The 19,927-nt window shown below is 37.6% G+C and overlaps 2 protein-coding genes and 1 pseudogene across 8 annotated transcripts; all 3 read right to left on the reverse strand.

Moving 5' to 3' along the window:
* Positions 1-1,028: 1,028 nt before the first annotated feature.
* LOC148919239 (uncharacterized) lies at positions 1,029-1,795 on the reverse strand. Its single transcript, XM_089048817.1, has 2 exons — positions 1,381-1,795; positions 1,029-1,096 (listed from the first exon to the last, which is right to left on the reverse strand). The coding sequence occupies exons 1-2, from the start codon at positions 1,793-1,795 to the stop codon at positions 1,029-1,031; spliced, it is 483 nt and encodes a 160-aa protein (XP_088904943.1).
* Positions 1,796-7,525: 5,730 nt separating this feature from the next.
* LOC103327184 (uncharacterized) lies at positions 7,526-11,974 on the reverse strand. Of its 6 annotated transcripts, none has more exons than XM_016792947.2 (6): positions 11,315-11,974; positions 11,088-11,150; positions 10,915-11,002; positions 9,871-9,944; positions 8,425-8,497; positions 7,526-8,118 (listed from the first exon to the last, which is right to left on the reverse strand). In XM_016792947.2, exons 1-6 carry the CDS (start codon positions 11,479-11,481, stop codon positions 8,104-8,106), a joined length of 480 nt encoding a protein of 159 aa, XP_016648433.1. In that variant the 5' UTR covers positions 11,482-11,974; the 3' UTR covers positions 7,526-8,103. The 6 variants fall into 6 exon arrangements, 4 of the variants coding, with proteins under 4 accessions (XP_016648433.1, XP_088905095.1, XP_088905094.1 ...); XM_089048969.1 differs by having other exon boundaries at positions 7,526-8,171; XM_089048968.1 differs by having other exon boundaries at positions 7,526-8,174.
* A 151-nt stretch (positions 11,975-12,125) lies between these two features.
* Positions 12,126-13,231, reverse strand: LOC103327183 (mitochondrial import inner membrane translocase subunit TIM17-2 pseudogene; annotated as a pseudogene). Its single transcript, XR_016125440.1, has one exon. The product of XR_016125440.1 is annotated as a mitochondrial import inner membrane translocase subunit TIM17-2 pseudogene (transcript).
* Positions 13,232-19,927: the final 6,696 nt, after the last annotated feature.

Below are 19,927 nucleotides of genomic sequence, written 5' to 3' on the forward strand. Positions count from 1 at the left end.
ATTCACTAAACCATATCTAACGTAAGCAATCGTCAACTGAGAAGGAATGTTCATATCACAGCCTTGCAAGTCTTCCTATTATGCCCAGTAACACTACACCGACTGCATTTCAATGGCCTTTTAAATTCACCAAAAGCTTTGATCCTCTTTGTTGGTGGTCTTCCGGCTGGCCTCTTTGTAATTGGCGGAAGCACAACTCCAGCTGCAAAACTGTTGCTGCCCAAGCCTTTCCCAATATCCGAATAGGAAAAATAGGACTCTCATAGGCTTTTCGAAAGAAGTCAGTCCTATAGTAACACTCCACGTAATCATAAATTGAATCTTTCTTTGCTAGAATTGCAGCTACCGCATGCATGCAAGGAAACCGTCAATTTGCCAAAGACGGCAAGAACAAGTCCTTTGCTCAAGATCAACCATCACAGAATAATCAGCAAATACTTCAAAAACAGTGAAACTAGAACGACGAACTACCCAAGTCCTACCGGCCTCCGCATTTTCCCACAGTCTAGTTTCCATCTCCGGACACAAAATTGTTGTCCACTTCTCCGCTTCAATTCGTCGCTTGAGAATTCAATACCATCAATTTCGTCCAATCCCTTCTATCAAAGGTAGCACCGGCAAATCTCAAACACACCAACCCAATTATTAAATGACTCCGCTAAACTATTTGCCATCTCCCCACCGCATTCCTTTGAAATATGCGTTCACATAGTGATCTCTAGACAAATCAGATATAAATGTCTTTACTTTCGAACTCCCAACAATCACCAACTCCTCCATTGCTACCGTAAACTCTTCCTCTGTAACAGCATATGCGCACCTACTAAATAAATTGATAACACGGTCTTGGAGCAATTTCCCATAACCTGACTTCGGGTACTTCGATATCAAATTCTGTTTGAGGTGATAGTAACAGTAAGAATGAGGCCATCCAGGAAACACAAACCCCATTGCATTTAACAAACCTTGATTGCAATCCGAGAAAAGGTCACCACTCTCCCCATCGGTAGCAAAATAGAAGCCAAATGTTAAAGAAACCAAGTCCAATTCTCCTCCGTCTCAGAATCAACAACTCCAAAAGCTAGAGGATAAAACCCTGCAAAACAAAACCAAAAGCACAAGTATAAGCAAAAAAGGGAAATTGCAGTGCAGTTTTTGAAAACAAATCTGCTCAAATTTGAAAGGAAACCAAAAGGCAAATCCATGATCCAAGTACTAAAACTAAGTTTAAAACACATTTAAGTTCATGAGCAGTTGCAACATTCCCACAGACATACAAAAATTACTAAGAAAATCGAATTATGAAACAAGAAACTGCAATGCAGTTTCTGCTAAAAAATTGCAACAAATGGAATCTGCAATACATTACAGTAACCATACCTTGATTTCCATTCTTTCCGGAAGCACAGAGAAGCTGCCCCTTGTACTTGCTCTTCAAAAACGTAGCATCAACGAACAACAAGGGTATGCAATATTGAAATTCAGCAATGCAACCGCCAAACGACACAAAAAACCGTCTAAAGCGATTAATTCCAGCTTCACATTCAAGAGTGCAGAGAGAACCAGGGTTAGTTTCCTTTACGGCGTCCGCATACCACACTAACTCGTTGAAGGACTTCGACTCATCACCGTGAACGTTCAATTTAGCTAACTCTTTGCCAAACCATGCATGGTAGTATGAAATGTCTATACCATAATAATCTTTGAACTCGTGTATAATCTCAACTAGCTTCAGCTCTGGTTTTGCACGAATTCTGTCCACAATGAGGGAGGACACCACACGAGACTTCATCATCTTACTCTTTGATTCCCGTATCCAACCCACACATGTATGCACATTATTTAATGTCCGAATTACAAAACAGCCAGTAGCTTCACAACGAGAAGCATAAACACGCCAGCTACAACCCTCCAATTTCTTATTCGAACAAATAGCAACCACCCGCTTCTTGTCATTGCCGGCATATAAAAAATTAAATCCTACTTCAAGAGCGTACTTGCACAATTTCAAACGGAACTCCTCTGCACCACCGTCAAACTTCTGCCCTACATGATGTATGTACGTCTCCCACTCATTCGACAACAAAGGCTTAGCACTTGCTCTCTTCGACCTGCCCAAAAATTCATTTCTGTCTTCGATAGTACTAGAACACGACGACTCGCCCTTTTCACATGCTATCAACTCCTTATTTACACAAAAATCACCACTATATTCACTGCTCCCGCATAAATCCTTCACTAAAATATCAACACTCTTCTCATTTGATAAAAACAAAAATGTCCTCATCATGTCCAAATCGCTATCCGTTTCTAGAAAACAACTCGGATAACTGGGCAGCGAATACCGTAACGTAAAACAACCCAACTGCAAACCCTTAAACCTTAGACACAAAGTCTTCAAAATATCAACCATGGATGACTCTGATGAAACTGAAAACATAATGGTTTCCGACTTATATGTGCACTTGGCAATGACACACACCTCCATTAGCCTTGAAAATGCAAACAAAACAACAAACAAAAACAGAAAACAATTTAAATCAGTAAATAATGTACATAGCAGTTGTAAAATTCCAATAGACTTCCAAATATTAGTCTGAAATCGAATTATGAAACAAGAAACTGCAATGCAGTTTCTACCAAAACTACAACAAACAGATGTAGTTTATGACAGAAAATCAAAACAATTCGAATAGAAACCAAAAGGAAACCACGATAAAAGTACTAAAACTAAATTCCATAAACATACAAGTCGATATAAACGAAAACAGGTTCTAAAGTACTCATACCTCAAAACTTAGGACTGCCAAAAATCTCCACAACCAAACAGCAGCTTAAAATCAAATCTGATCACGAAACGAAGAATATAGGGTTTAGCATTGAACGCCACAAGATCGCGCCGCAAAATCGAGCCACAAAACTGAGCTCGAAATACCCGAACTAAGGAGAACATAAATCACCTAAAATCGATAATATTCAAGATGCAAATCGAACGAAAACGTAGCAGGTAAAAAGAAGACAGAAAAACGAAGAAAATAAAAGCAAAACCTACAGAAAATTGAGCTCCAATGGGAGAACCCAACTCTGAAACGAAGAAGAAAAAGAACGAAAAGAAAAGAAACTCAAGCGCGCGTTAAACGCTGAGAGGCAAAAGCGTCATTTAATTTGTAGGTTTACAGATGGGCCAGCTTTTAAGATAAAAGGGTAGAATTGTCTTTTCATTTGTTATTTTTAAGCTGGCCCAACGAATCTGGGCCAGCCTTTGGCCTAATCTAAAATAGCTATTTTTTATTAAGTATTAAAACCCAAACTAAAATACCTAATATCTCACTTACTAATTAGTAAACTTAATTATGTCTAATACCTAATTTCTACCCATATTGTTTGACTTGGCATCAGAGCCAACTTTTCTGGTGACCTGTGTGTTGTGCCCACCCGTGTTCTATCCCTATATTTTTTTTTTCTCTACCTGTGACGTGTGTGCCCTCTTGGATTTGTGTGTCGTGCCGTGTGTTCGTGCATCTACTATGTTCGTGCCATTCCTATCTTCGCATCCGCTGATTTGTGCCTTTGTTGTGTTCCGCTGTACTCTTCGTGTGTTCGTGCTCTGCGTCGCGCATCCGCCGATTTGTGCCTCTCGCTGTGTTCCGCTGTGATACTCTACCTTGATCTGTTGAATTTCTGCTGCAATTATGGGTGATAACTCCATTGTTGCTGCTGCCTCTACAAATTTGTGTGTTTCTGATTATATTCCAGGTACTGGTTCCAATACTTGGATAATTGACACTGGTGCTAAATTTTTTGATGAGTTGTCTAGTAACACCCGTGAGTCGTGACCCATACATAACTAGTGTTAATGGCTTACCCTCTCCAATTACTGATGAGGGCACAATCTCTCTCACTCCTACTTTGTTCTTGTCTCATGCATTACTAGTTCCCAATATCCATTGTAACTTGTTATCTGTTGGTCGATTACTTGATACACTTAATACTTCCACTACTTTCTATCCTACGCATTGCTCTTTTCAGGATCTCAAGACTCACAAGACGGGCATGGTAAACGGATAAGGGGGTTATATTATTTGACATTGCCTTCTGCACTAGTTCGTGATCGTGTCGTTAATACTGTTCAAAGTTGCAGTGTCAAAGACGAACAACAAATTTGGTTATGGCATCGTCTCTTGGGACACCCTTCATTTGGCTACCTTAAGCATCTGTTTCCATCTTTATTCTGCTCTTGTGATGAGTTCAGTTTTAAGTGTGAGACATGTATTTTGGCCAAGAGTCATCGCACTGTGTTTCCTTTGAGTGATAAAGCTGCAAAGCCTTTTGATTTAGTGCATTCTGATGTGTGGGGTCCAGCTCGCGTTACTTCGAACGAACGGATTTCATTAGTTCGTCACATTTATTGATGATTGTACCAGACTCACTTGGGTTTTCTTGCTAAAAATAAACATGATGTTGCTTCCATCCTTCCAAAGTTCTGTACTATGGTGTCTACTCAGTTTCATGCTCGGGTCAAAGTATTCCGAACTGATAACGGAGGCGAATATGTGAATAACACTTCGGCATTTTTCTTTCATGCTCAAGGTATTATTCACCAAACGACAACCTCATTTACTTCTCAGCAGAATGGTGTGTTTGAACGTAAGAATTGTCAGTTACTTGAAGTTACCCGCTCCCTTATATTAGATATGTCTGTTCCTCATCATCTTTGGGGGCATACTGTTTTATCTACTGCATATTTGATTAATCGTACTCCTAGTCGAGCTCTTGATTTCAAGACTCCACATGATGTGTTTAGTGACCATGTTTCCCCTGTCTCAATCTCCAAGTTGCCTCTCATCAACGGAGTAAACTTGATCATTGTGCTCTGCGATGTGTCTTTATTGGTTACTCGTCTACTCAGAAAGGTTATAAGTGCTATCATCCACTCACCCAGAAGGTGCATGTTACTTTGGACGTGACTTTTCATGAAGAAGTGTCCTATGGTGTCTCTCCCTCCTCTCCAATTCAGAGGGAGAAGGGGAGTGAATTGGAGAGTCTTGGATTGAAAAATGATGTATTTGAAGATATTGCTCTCGGGAAGGAAAATACATGTTGCACTGAAACAAGTGACCTGTCACCCATATCTGAAGATGAAACTTGTGGTCCTGTGAAGTAACGACTGATCACCTTTGGAACTCGATTAGTCGCCCATATTTGGAGATGATGCAGTGCCTCTGGTGTCAAAACAATTGGTCACATCAAGCAGGAGACCAATCGCTCAGATCTGAAAATAATGATGTGATTCTTGTGTGGATGAGTTCGATGCACACCTCCTCGCCGCCAAAGGTTCCCCAATCTACTCGTGATAGTGAATCAAGTAAGGTAATTTCTAATGATATATCTGTGTCAACTTATCAGTTACCCCCACGAACCACTCGTGGGAAACCTAAAATACAATATTTTCCTGATATACATGCCAAGCCTAAATATCTCATTAGCCATTTTGTGTCAACTCATTGTTTGTCTAAGTCATATGCATCATATTTGTGTCAATTATCTACTATATGTGTGCCAACTAAGCTGCAAGATGTTTTATTTAACCCAAAATAGATGGATGCCATAAATGTTGAAATGGATGTCTTGAACAAAAATAAAACTTGGGATTTAGTTCCTTTGCCACGAGGGAAGAAAGCTATTGGATACAGATGAGTGTTTACTTTGAAGCATAAAGCTGATTGTTCCATTGACCGTTACAAGTCTAGATTGGTAGCAAAGAGTTATACTCAAACCTATGGAGTGGATTATTTGGAAACCTTTGCTCCAGTGGCAAAGCTTAATACAGTGTGTGTACTATTGTCCCTGGCTCTAACCGTGACTGGCCCTTATTACAATTCGATGTCAAAAATGCATTTCTACATGGTGACCTCAAGAAGGAGATTTACATGGATCTCCCTCCTGGTATTCCTGTAACTCTAAGGAGGGTGTTGTGTGTAAGTTGCGGAAGTCTTTATATGGATTGAAGCAGTCTCCAAGAGCATGATTTGGGAGATTTGCAGCATCTATGAAGAAATTTGGGTATGTGCAGAGTAACTCAGACCATACTTTGTTTCTAAAGCGTCATAAAGGCAAATTGACAGCTTTAATTATTTATGTTGATGATATGATTGTGACTGGAGATGATCAGGCAGAAATGCAAAATCTTCAGAAGTATCTAGCTTCCGAGTTTGAGATGAAGTCATTGGGTGATTTGAAGTACTTTCTTGGGATTGAAGTTACTAGATCTAAACATGGTATCTTCCTTTCTTAAAGAAAATACATTCTGGATTTACTTGCAAAGACTGGAATGTTAGATTGTAAACCAATTGATACCCCTAGTGAATAGAATCATAAGTTGGGGTTGTATCCTGATTAAGTCCCTACAGATAAAGAGCGTTATCAACGACTTGTTGGGAAATTGATTTATTTATCTCATACACGTCCTGATATTGCATATGCAGTGAGTGTAGTGAGTCAGTTTATGCATTCTCCGAGTGAAGATCATATGGGTGTTGTGATGCGCATCTTGAAGTATCTGGAAGTAACTCCTAGAAAGGGGTTAATGTTTTGCAAGTATAGTCATACAGATGTGGAAGGGTATACGGATACTGATTGGGCTGGTTCAATTACTTATAGACATTTTACGTCTGGGTATTTTACATTTGTTGGTGAAAATCTTGTTACTTGGAGGAGTAAAAAGCAAAAAGTGGTGTCTAGGTCTAGTGCCGAGGCCGAGTACCATGGCATGGCTCAAGGTGTGTGCGAGTTACGATGGTTGAGAAGATTGTTGAGCGATCTTGGGTTTGGACTCCAGAAACCCATGGATTTGTATTGTGATAATAAAGCTACAATTGCAATTGCACATAACCCTGTGCAACATAATCGTATAAAGCACGTGGAGGTTGATCGACATTTTGTTAAAGAGAAGTTAGATGCTGAAATTATTTCTTTTCCGTTTATATCATCCGAGTATCAACTGACAGATGTTCTTACGAAAAGCTCGTGTCTATTACGATCTTTCTAAACTCGCTTGACAAGTTGGGCATGCGTAACATCTTTGCTCCAACTTGAGGGGGGGTGCTAGCGAGATCCTAACTTAATTAGGATATTTATTTTCTAGTTTATTAGGATTATATTTCTTTCCTTTTTGTACAGATATTGTGTAATTGAGTTTTTATCTTGTTTTCTAGTTTGACCCTACTAGGGTTACATCCTTGTACTATAAATACCTTCTTTTGAAGAATGAAATATAACCTGAAAAATATTCTACTCATATTGTTTGACTATATGAACCCGCAAGCCTAACCTCCTTTTTCACAAGGCCATTACTCTCGCAATCTCAAGCATATATAGCATTTTGAATGGCTTAGATTCCGAGGCTTTTCCTATAGCAATGGCCTCACCACACTCTTTTTCCATTTTTTTTTCCCTCTTTTGGGGTATTAATGGGTTGCCTATGTGGGAGTTGAACAAGAGTGAAAAAGGAAAAAAGACAATAATGTTGGGGGAAGCAAAGGGGACAAAAACAATTATTTGAAGTTGTTTAAAATGTCCACTACCGTGTACCTTTACACCTAGTACATGTGATAAAGAAACAACTCCTCACCGCCTCTCTTTCTCGAATACAAGATTGTGTCTTTTTGGTTTTAACAACGATATGCATCATTCTTATTGGAGCTGTATTTAGCAAACTCACAAATTCATGACTACTTTAAAATACATGCCAATTCAAGCATTTTGCAGGACAAAGACTATCAGACATACAACCTCAGTGTGCTTAAACAGCCTGCATCATCTTTTGTGGTATTCAAGAAAACACTTGTTAGTAACTGGCGAGCAGATGACATGAGCACGCTTAAGTTATCTACTGTAACCTAAGTCTCTGTCTGGCACTATGTACTTCACTATCAGACAGATCATTCACTTCTTCCACAATTTTCTTATTTTGTTGTACAAGACTCTGCAAGCTCAAGCATACACCATTCCACGAAACTCAGGTTCATCTTCAAGGGCACTGCACAAGGCTTGCTCTAGATCGTTGAAACTTTCAGCAGTATCGGAAGCGTAGTTGCAAAATGATTAGACCAGATATCCCTAATCAAAGCAATGCAACAGAAACAGGGCTCCCCTCATCAAAATTATTCTCGCTGCTGCAAGTTATACAGTATGAGGAATTTATAGCTTTTCTTTTCTTTTCTTATTTTAGCATTGGATGGCCAGAAAACCCAAAAAATAATAAATTACTGAAATCCAGAATGTAAAAGATGGTCACAGTCAACAAACCAGTACACAGTCACAATTGTCAAACAACGATAGCCTTGGTGCAAATATAGAGATCCATAAGATAACGACAAGTAACACTACTCTTCATATCTTAAAACTGAATGATATGAAAAAGACCTGTTTCCTCAAAGAGAAATCTTCACTGCCAAGCTCCTGAGCGCACCCCTCATGAAACAAGAAGCATATACCCCTGCATGTGATAACAGGTATTACATCTCTTAAATGAAATGGAGAGTGCATGGCAAGGGAAAAACAATTTGGTTAAAAATGACATGAAAACGGTCAAATACAGCAAAAGCAATACATAAACCTAAACCGTCCATAAATTCAGTTAAAACTACTTAAAGTGATTCTTCATACAAGTGATTATTGGCCTATCCATAATCACTCCAAACGAGCCTTTATTAAAGTATCGTCAAATCTTATATTGCCTAGTAGCTCACTTTGCCCCTTGATCAAGGTTTAGCATTACAGAATGGTATGTTTCAACCCAGATATTACCACACGTCTTTTAAAAAGAAATCTCTCTCTCTCTCTCTCTCTCTCTCTCTCTCTCTCCCCCCAAAGGGAGACTGCAAACCGGGTGCATCACTTTCACCATGCACCCAGCAGTATATATTGGATGGTATTTATGCTCGGCCTGTCCAATCGAGTCAACTTCAAAATCATGAAAATTCCAAAGGCACAATTCCACCATGTTAACATCATTCACCCATTTTGAAAATGAGTTTTTATTTAGTTTTTGCGTAACAGTAATACCAAAGGAATCAAAAGTTTATATGAATAAATCAATGATTATAGTCTGTGCAAACGGCCAATTAATGAAGGCAGTATGTTCACTTCCTTGAACCTGGCCAGGTTCAATTCCCCTTCCCTTGTCAAATTAAATATGATTGGCATATGTGCACACTATTTACACAATAAGGGAAGGGATATAATAAAAACTTTACAACTGGAGGTCTGAAATTCTAGAGACAAGATCAAGTGGCAAAAAGTTCAATTATCACAAACCCTAAGTTCCACAGATTTCTTTAGCTTCATAATGCGGCTGTTTTTCTTTGACTCTGCAACGGTGACACTTATCATGGCAACAAAGAGGAACCTCTGGATGGGGGTAAACAGCTCCCAAGCCACGGCTTGCTCGGGGTTCAAGCCACCTTTCATGGCTCGAGCCGAGCTGGCCTCGTCGGCATTGACGAGCTGACCATCGAGGGAGACCTGTGCTGGCTCGTCGGAATACAATGTCCTTGGATATTTTTTTGAACTTATTTGTAGTTAGATTATGGATCACTTAGAATTCATTCTGCATACACTCCATTTGTTCACTGGGTACAACACACATTGACTTGCACCACACTTCCCCGCTTCCCTCTTTCCCAAATCATATGGTTATTAAGGTATATAATGCATTTGAGAAAGTGCGAACCAAGATGGAAAAGAGATGCATTACAAGAACTCATGCTTAAGTGTCAAACTTAATATAGCCTCCATTTACTCTCCTCCAGACCAAACCGGTTATGAAGTTAGTTAAAAAACAACTCAATCAGCTGGAAAAACACTTACATCATCCTCAAAGTTCTAGTAATAGCTTTCAAAGCCTGCAAGTAGTTCCCAGGACATTTCTTCAGACCTTGCACCTATACGAGAACAAGGAACAAAAAATTCATGATTGGTTACAAACCACAAGAAGAAGTAATCCAAAACGGGAAATATCATAATTCATAAAAGTTCCCAGATGCATGAGAAAATGACAGAAAAGACTGCATCAATTCAGCAAAGACAGGGAAAGGATTACTCACAATAACAAATAAAGGATTTAAATATATAGAACTTAATCTTTCAAGATAGTTTAGAGAAGCATTAGCAAGACCCTACAAAGAAGAAGTTATCCAAGAGTAATCATAGTTGCAGACTTACTATAACTCTTTCAGCAACCAAATGTCGGGGTAACTGCCTCAGGGTCCCTTCAATATCATTAGTTTATTCTTTTGCCACAGTAATCGGATTTTTTTGGTAATAAAAGAGTAAGTTCCACAAAATAAATACTAATGCTGCACTACATCAGCATGCAATAAACTACTTTATTTAGAAGTAATCAAGTACATAAAGAAAAGAAAAAGTATCCTCACAAGTCACAACACATGAAAACATTAAAAGTATATCCTCTTCTCTTGGATCAAGAATCACGCTCAGAGTAGATTTCCACTCTTCTCTGAGTACTACAGCTCCAAGGAGGTAAGTTGGCAGAGAACCAGTTGCCAACCGCTGAAATCAGAATGCAGTTCGATAAACCATCAAGCAAACTTTAATCCATCGCATATTCGAAAAACTTTAATCCATCGCATATTCAAAAAACCATCTTTTTTTTCAAAAGAAATCTTCTGGGTAAAAAAAGACCAGCTAGTCTTTTGCAACAGAACTGTCGTCTTTTAATAGCTTTGTAGTATCATTGCAATTGTAAGAACAAGAAACCTCTTATTGCAAAAAAAAGGAACAAGATAAACAATGTCAATAACATCTAGCCTTTTAAGTACACGATTATGCAAATAAATAGTATAAGAAACAACACAAATAATCAGGGGGGGTGTGGGGAGAGAGAGAGAGTACTTGTAAACCAAAGTAGTTAATAAATCCTTGCTTTCCGAAGGCAATTGCAGATGTTTTAATCGTATCTTCAGAATCTGCAACAACTCCTCTGAGAAGATATGTGGATGCATAAAATGAGCCAAATGAGATGTATTTTGCAAGAACATACAAATGGATAGAGGGAACATGCTTACCTCAATGTTACAGTAAATTGATTTCCCAGGAGTTGGCCAAGGACAAGTCCTTCCCTCACATAGCTGGAGAAAGGCAACTATTACATGAACATGCATTACAAACCAAATGGATGGGAATATAGGTAACCCAAAATTCTTGAGCCTTATCAGACATCACCTACTTTGATACCAATCAACCTATCATTAAGAGCAGTTAATTTTCTTGCAAACTGCTTAAAAACAGTTACCTGTGAACACAACAAGAACCAATGGAGCACCACCCTGCAACAGAAGTACTAGTTTTAACAAATTCATTAAATATTTTAGCAACCATTTTGCTGGAGCTAGAATAACTGATATTCAGAGGATTGGTACTAGAAATCTGTATTTCAACAAAATTCGACCTACGGAACATGGGTCAAACCCCTGCTCCACACACTGATTTGAAAACAATTAAAATATGAGCTTCTATACCTTGGTTCAAAGATATGTAGTGTTAAACAGCTTTATCAGAAGTCTAGCATATGAATGCCAACAAAAATAAACTCAAGCAAATGTTTCTTCTAGATAAGCAAATACAATGTTTAGAGGCATAAGCAGCAAAGTTAGTGAGTATCAGTTTCCCATTGAGGTGAGGGGCATAAAAGGCAGAATCAATATGGCACACACATCATGTACCAGGCATCAGGCATCATGTATGGATTATGATACTTGGAAATTAAGTGGACCAAGGAAAAGTAAATATTATCTGGTTAGTTCATTAAAGGAAGGGGCTTTCTGTGACGATAAGCTAGACAAGGTTTTCTTCTCTGCCTAGACGATCACTCGAATCTCCATGAGCATAACACAAACACAACTATGCTATTCACAATATGTACTCTACTTAAATTTGGATGCTATTCACATATCTACTCCATGTAAAGTTTACAGCCTCAACATTGGCAACTTCTCAAAATCCTTACACCTGGTTCCAAAAATCAAGATAAACATGATAAAAGGGTTCAATGGCCATATAACAAGGATCAAGCACAGAACTTAATGGAAGATTGAACTAAACCCTAAACCCAAAACTTAATCCGCAATTCATAAAACAATTCCCAAAATAACATACAATCAATTTCAAAAGCATTATAATACAGCTACAACTTCTTGGTTATTTAAGAAAAGCATATATTGAAAGAGCACAACATTAATATATAGGTGCAATGCAAATTTTAGCAGTAAAAACCTAAACTTTCCGAAATCCCTCAGTTCAATACCAACCCCCTTCCTAAATACAATCTAATTAGCCTCTTCTAATCAAAATCCTTCCTTGATCCTCACCAAATCTATCAATCAATCACTTGTACTCGAAGCTGGGCATGGGCGGGGCATCGAAGCTCTCCAAAATCTTTGTCTCGCTTCCGCTACTCTTAGCCTCAGGCTCCTTACTCTTCCCGAACCACCCTCCAAGCCACCCTCCTGAACTAGCCTCAGCCCCGCTGCTGCTAACCGACGTTGCCGGCTCCGAGCCCGGCTGACCCGGAGCACGGCCCACAGGAGGAAGCCCAGGCAAACCGCCCACGCTCGCCGGCTCTTCAATCACAATAGGCATCTGCTGCTGCTGGCTCATGAACTTATTAAGCATGATCCCAGCTCCTTCGATCAGAGCCAGGAGGACCCCACCGAAGGCAGCCGATCGAGCCGAGGCGCCGAGGCCCTGTCGCATCTGGAGGAAGCCACCGGTGGCGGCCCCGGCGATGATAGAGTTCCAGGGGTCCTCCTTCTGGCGGACATAGACCATCGTGCAGTCGAAGGCGGAGAAGAGGCCACCCCAGACGGCGAAGCTACCGCCGACTCGCGGCGCGTTCATGCGCACGGCTTGCGAGCCGCCGATGAGCCGAGTGCCGGAGGGGGAGTTGTAGACGCCCTTGAGGAAGTGGAAGGCGGAGCCGCCGACAGCCCCCATGCCGAAGGCGCCGCCGATGTCGTCGAGAATGCGGTCGGGGCACGGTTCTCGAGAGGTTTCTGGAGTTCCCATGGTTTGTGTGATGGGCGAGAGGGTTTTTCGCTTCTTTGAGGTTTGCTTGAAGAGTCGAGAGAGAGATCGAATTAAGAGGAGGACTTTCTTTGTGTTTGCTTCTTCTGGTTCTTCTGGGTTTTAGTTTGTGTGGTGTTTTAGTTCGGGTCGGGTTTTTTTGTTGCGGGTGCATTAATATTGAAGAAAAAAAAGTCCTAGTATGGCAATTGTCGATTTTGGCTTGCAAATCACGTAGTCAGTTGACTCATGAAAGTGCAATTAGGAATTTAGGCTTGGAAATGCTTGTGGCAATTAGGGATTCAATGGTTATCAATTCAACATAATTATATTATTATTTTTTCACTTTTATTCTCCCTGAATATTATCCCCAAAGTAGTAAAATAAATTATCGTAACTATTCAAAAGTATATTTATGTTTGGTATCATATCATGTTATATACAAATTGAGTAATAAAAAAGTGAAAGATCAATTATAGAGAAACAAGTGGCGCAAGTGTTACATTTGTATTTTTTGGGTTTCATTCTTTTGTTGTACTAATGCCTCATTGCCCTTTTTTTTTTCCTCCTATGATGTGTCTCTGGGAACCAGCTAGACTTGCTCCACTTGAAGTAGTACTATTTTATGTTGAAAGAACTCTATGTGATCCAGATCCCATTCATTTCAATGCCTTCTGCAAAATGCTTCCATAGGTAAAGCGATTGTTTTGTTTCCTACTATTCTATCATGAGGAAAATATGCAGGATTTATCTGGTCATAATTTGACCTTTTTCTTGGGTTTAATGATGGACTACAATGTGTTCAATTAGAAATCATGAGTTCATTTGGTGTTTTTAGCTGAGATTGTGGTGATTTTCATTTATTTTCTTCCTGTGGATTTTCAGTTATTACAAGATGTTAACAATGTACAAGAGAGTTAAGAAGAGGCTGTGAGTATACAGAGATTCTTTGCAGGCTAGACAAGATTGAAAATAGTTTTTTTTCTTTTTCCTGTTTTCTTTCGAAACTTTTTGTTCACTTATTCTCCCTGAATATTATGTTCAAAGTATTTAAATTTTCGTCCGAAATGTTTTATTTGTGTTTCTTGATTTGAATGAAAGTTTGGTATTTCATCCTTTTTTTGGGTTTCTTTCATTTCATACTGTCTTCGCATTTTCCTTTTCATAGTGAACTCTTTTATCACGATTCATGCATATATCAAAACCAACAAAGCTGTGGTGATTGAATTATAATTTCCATGTATGACACATTTTGAATACCAATTCATGTCCTAAAGACCAAAAAAAAAAAAAAAAATTCTATTCAATGGAATATTTGTTCTAAAATTTGTTTTACCCTGTACTTTTTGCTCTTCCAATTACTGTTTTTTTTTAACTTAATGATCTATTTATCACTGGCATGTAAGTAACGTAGTAGCATATTTAAATTCTTCTTAAGAAGTGTTTTGAATCAAGCGCTTGGTTCTATTTTTCAAGAAGACGTCTATCTTGGTAAACTAAATTGAGTTTGAGTTTATGGGGTTAAATATGTTGCCATATTTTTTGTTGCACTGTTTGTTTTCTTATTCTTATATGCAAGGATGATTTCTTTTCTTTTCTTTTCAGTTTCAAAAAGAGTTACAGTACTTTTCTCTTGCTTAAATTTTGTGAACCCATATTAAGAAATGTGGTTACGCATTATGTAGCCTTTTTCTTGGGTTTAACGGAGTACAATGTGTTCATTTGGTGTTTTTAGCTGTGATTGTGATGATTTTCATTTTGTGGATATTCAGTTTTCGCAAGATGTTAATAGTGTACGAGAGGGTCAAGAGGAGGGTGTGAGATCTTCAGTGACTTCCTTAGGGATATATTTCTATTAGATTGTATCAAACTTGATACATCACTTTCGATCAAAAATTTTCTACTATTAGAAAAATTAAAGCAAAAGCACAACGAAAGGGATTCTGGTAAAATATAAATGCTTTTGTTTTACAACTCTTTTTTTTTTTTTTCCTTCTTTTGTTTGATAATTCCAATGAAATGCGACTGAGAAGCTTTATTACACAAAAGTTCTTTGAAGACCTCTTGCTTCTGCTTCCCTGCTTACTTTTGCTATCACCCCATTGTGTATGAAGCATGAGATGGCATTGAATTTGTAGCATGCTCAACAAACGGCTATTTGTCTAATTAGTTTCTGATCTTCCCAAATATTCTGAATCCACTTTTACTAATATGGTTATATAGTTTAGCATATGCATGGAGGAAGATTAGGCTTTCAACACGCATTAGGTATTAAGCTTTTTTTTTATCTCTAGAATAAACCCATTCACCCATACTGAAGCTTTGGGGTTTTATTTTTGTTTTTCTCATTTTTAAGCAAAGGAAGTTTTTAGTTCAACATGCTTTCGTTATGCACTTCAGGAATACCAGTTGCATCAAAATTTGAGATATTATTCTTCATATTGGTATGGTATTTGTTTAGTACAATTTGCCATTGGGACTTGATTATGCACTTCCTCATCACAAACATGAATTGCTATATCCAACTTTTTTGTTATGTTGCTTATTATAGTTTGAGTCTTTTGGTTTGATTTTGCAATGAATATTTAGTAATTGGTCAAGCTTCTTCCAAATTTGTTATCAATTTATTGCATACACTGAGGTTATAGTTTTGTGCATTAGATATGGGACATTTGGTAACGTTTTTAAGGCCTCATTTTCATTTTATGTTTTTTATTTTCTACTAAAACCGAGTTCTGTATGTCGTTTTCATTTTCACTAAAATTCATTTTCTGAAAACAAATTCAAACTCATGTATAAAAACTGAAAACATCAAACTTTCATTTTCATTTTCTACCCAGTGTATAAGGACCCGACCCAAATTTCACTTTGGAATCTAAGTCGAACCCTGTACGTATTCGACACCTGGCAGATGCCTATCACACTTGACCAAATTGCCCTTCTAACTAAAATTTTAAAAAATTCCTTAGGGTTTGACTTCTGCCAAAAATTCGGCAGAGCCTCCCCTGTAAATTGCCCGTTCCCAAACTTTTTCACCTGTACAACAAGCAATTTAAATATCAAGAACCATTCAGCATGCACAATAACAGATTTCATGCAACCAAACCTCAAATCTTTATGGCCTCAGGCCTCTTTAAATCAAATAAATCGTTCTGCCAACTGAAATTGATCCCAACTTTTGGAACAACATGAATATGTTAACATATTTCAAAATAACTTAACTGAATAGCTTTTCAATTACTTGGTCTCGCGGCTGCACCTAGTAACTCTAGGTTGCCTACGTATCCTTAATAAGGGATCAAGCCACATGTTGTTCTTTCCCTTTGTTTTATTGACAAGTTATGTATTCAACTTTTATATTTACCACATGTTTTGCAAAATCAAATAGGAAAATAAATTAAAAAGGAAAAGAAAATAATGAGAGGAGAATAACTTTTAAATTGGAAAAGAAAACACAAGGAGAACAAAAACGGGTATATAAAATCAAGTAATGACATGGTAAAATTAAACTTCACTTGAGAAAATAATCGTGAATTATACAAAATCCTTAAAACTTAGAAAACCCTCAATCCTTGTCTCTTAAGTAGGAAAACATATATTAAAACCTTCACTCATAAATACCAAGATAAAATCCTCAATTTTTAGTTTAAAACATCTCAAAACTTAAATACTCTCCACCTAGGCGTACCCCCATTCGTGATCTGTCAATTCCACCAAATTTTCGTCAATTCCAGTAATGTACCGTCAATTCCATGAATTTCTATTTATTTTCCACATTATACCATCAATTCCTTGTGTCTCATAATGTGACACTTCGAGCCACTTTTTGGGGTTTTCGGCTCTCCATTCATTGTTCTGATCATGTAGGTACAGGTCTTGACCGACGGTTTAGAGATTTTCTAATCGCCGGAATCGCTTTAGACACCCACGCGCTGCTGGCGAGTGTGGCGGTGCTTAGGCACTATTCGGGTGTCCCTTTTGGTTCTAAAATAATCTTATGTCATCCCGAGCACGACGGTATGCTTGGATTTCAATTTGGTTACCGTTTGACTGTCGATCGGATATCGCATATTAGGTGTTATCTTGGTTCGATATATTCGGACCGTTGGATCGACTTCATTTTCTGATATGTTGATCTAGGCACCTCTAGGATCGTGCAGGAATTTGCGGATCGAGAATCGGAGTCCCGAATACTCCGATTCAATACTGTGATAGCGAGCAATCCTACCGTTTGATTCGGACTAAACTTGCAGGGCATGTTTAGTAAATTGTGTCGAACCTATAGGAACTCTCGGATTATTAATCGGAGGTCATGGATCCCACGGGGAATCGGAATGACCAATATGAGAATTTAATCGCTTATTTAACCACGAGTCTTTTCAAACCATTCCACTTGTCAGAAATGTTGAAAATGGGCCTAGGAACCTTCTTAAGTTACGTACACACACTTTTGAGGCGGGGGTTAAGGTTTTGATTTAATATTTGTGGTTGAGATATTTTGTTAATTAAATATTTTAATTACTTAAATAGATGCTCGGGCTTCTTTGAACCTGCAGGAAGGACCCTTGAAGGGTCAGGCTAGCTCAGACGCTCCGTGAGTAGACATTTGTTTTCTAAATAGTTTTAAGAAATTCTTGAACTATGGTTATTAATTGTTTTTCTTATGGAATTAATAACTCATGATTTCCAGTTTTCTAAATAATATTTTATGCATATTCAAATTTAGTTTGAGAATGATTCTGAAGGATTTTTCATGATTGAGTTGAGTTAAGGAATTATGTATGGCTTTTGCTTTCCAAGTATAAAGTTTGAGTTCAAATACTTTTATAAAATTTTGTTTATGTTTAAATGTGAATGGCTTGGAAAGTAGAAAAGAAAATGGCAATAGGATTTAAGGATTGAATGAGAAATAGTTTTATAATTTTTCCAGAAAGGCTTATGTTTTAAACCACCATAGGTATCCAAAATGTTACCTTCGGATATAATGATGTCTACATACATCCTAGTTGCCTTCGGTTGAGTCAGCGTGCGTTTCACAGTTGCCCCACGAGTCTTAGGGATATCCGGACCGTGAAGAGTGAGGAATGCGGCTCAGGTTGATCAAGTGTCCCCTGAGTCTTGCGAGGAATGCGGCTCGGGTTGACTTTGTGTTACCGGAGCCTGTGAGGATGTGTTGCATTATGTGACACAAGGAATTGACGGTATAATGTGGGAATTAAATAGAAAATCATGGAATTAACAGATTTATTATGGGTGCACCTAGGTGGAAAAGAATTATCACTTTTCAATGCTTTCAACTGATTTTGATGATTTGATTGAATGCATGACTGGTTGTATGAATATAGATATGCATACTTGATTTTTGTATGAATATAGAACATGGATATAATTGAATTTCTAAATGTTTTAACAGTGGGGTTAGTATGCTAATATGATATTTTTCAAAAAATTCTTTTGTCCACTAACATTTCAATGTTTTGCGCCCCCAGGCAGTAGTCGTGTACCAAAGCACCACCACAGGGCAATCAGCACCCACCACTCATCCTTATTCCACTATGTAGCATATTCTCATGTATCCGTACTACCTTTGTAAATTAAATTAATTAGCATGCTTTGAAATTGCCCTAGGATTTTATGTAAGGTCTGAGGCCACAAAATTGGATGTTGGATTGCATGAATTCTAATATTGTGCATGCTAAATGGTTGTTGATATTTGAATTGCATGTTGTACGGGTGAAAAAGTTTGGGAAACGAGCAATTTATAGGGGGGACTTAGGTGGGCAATTTGGTCAAGTGTCCCGGCACTGCTAGGTATTGGACACGCATAAGGTTCGAGTAGATTCTGAAGTGGAATTTGGGTCAATCCTGTCAAAAAGAGCATGAGGAATTTAAATATGTTAATTTAGGATGGCCTCAAAAATGTAATCAATGTAAGAAAATAGTGGTAGAAAAATATTACACTAAGACAATAGTTTATTGTAAACCTTGTTACAATAGTAATAGACCAATGGAAATAAATACAGTTGAAATAATAGATAACAATAATCAAAAGAATAATCGCCCTAGCATAGAGAAACAAAAGACTTGTTTATTAATAACAAGTAATTATGAGTTAGAATTGTCAAAATAAAATAAAATTCAAACAACAACTATGATAGATACAGGTAGCACAAAAAATGTAGTTCTATAACAATTTAGGCAAAAATTAGCTAGACCAATATGAATAATACAGTTTGATACAAGACCTGTATATTTAACACATTGTATTAATAATATGCCAATTAGGATAGAAAGACAACAGTTTAATTTACCCTTAACCTTTATATCATCACTAGGATCATATCCTTTATCTTAGGATTAAATTTCTTAAAAAGTTTACAAAGAGGATTTTTATATACACCTCTAGATATTACATTTTTTAAGAAAGGAATAACCACAACTAATCAAAGTAATATATTAGAGTCTTACAACAGTATTAACATAGAAGAACAAAATTTTAAATACTATAATATGGAAGAATTAGAATAAATAAATGAACAAAAGATAGATGAACAAAATAAATTAGAATATGATGATATAATATTTGACCATGAGCATCCAATTGTAGGAGAAATAGAGTCTTTGAAGATTATGCAAATAGATAGACCAAAGACCTTAGAAGAATTGTTACAATTAGCTGAACAAACTAGAATTATAGGAGAAGATTCTCAATTACATTGGAATAAGAATAAGATATTAGCAAAATTAGACATTATTAATCTAGACTTAACAATTAAAACAGTAGATATGCCCTGTAACTTGTTAGACAAGCAAGAATTTGAACAATAAATAAAAGAATTTTTAA

The sequence above is a fragment of the Prunus mume genome, linkage group LG3 (genome assembly GCF_029339155.1).
Source record: "Prunus mume cultivar Tortuosa linkage group LG3, ASM2933915v1, whole genome shotgun sequence".
Classification (NCBI taxonomy): Eukaryota; Viridiplantae; Streptophyta; class Magnoliopsida; order Rosales; family Rosaceae; genus Prunus; species Prunus mume.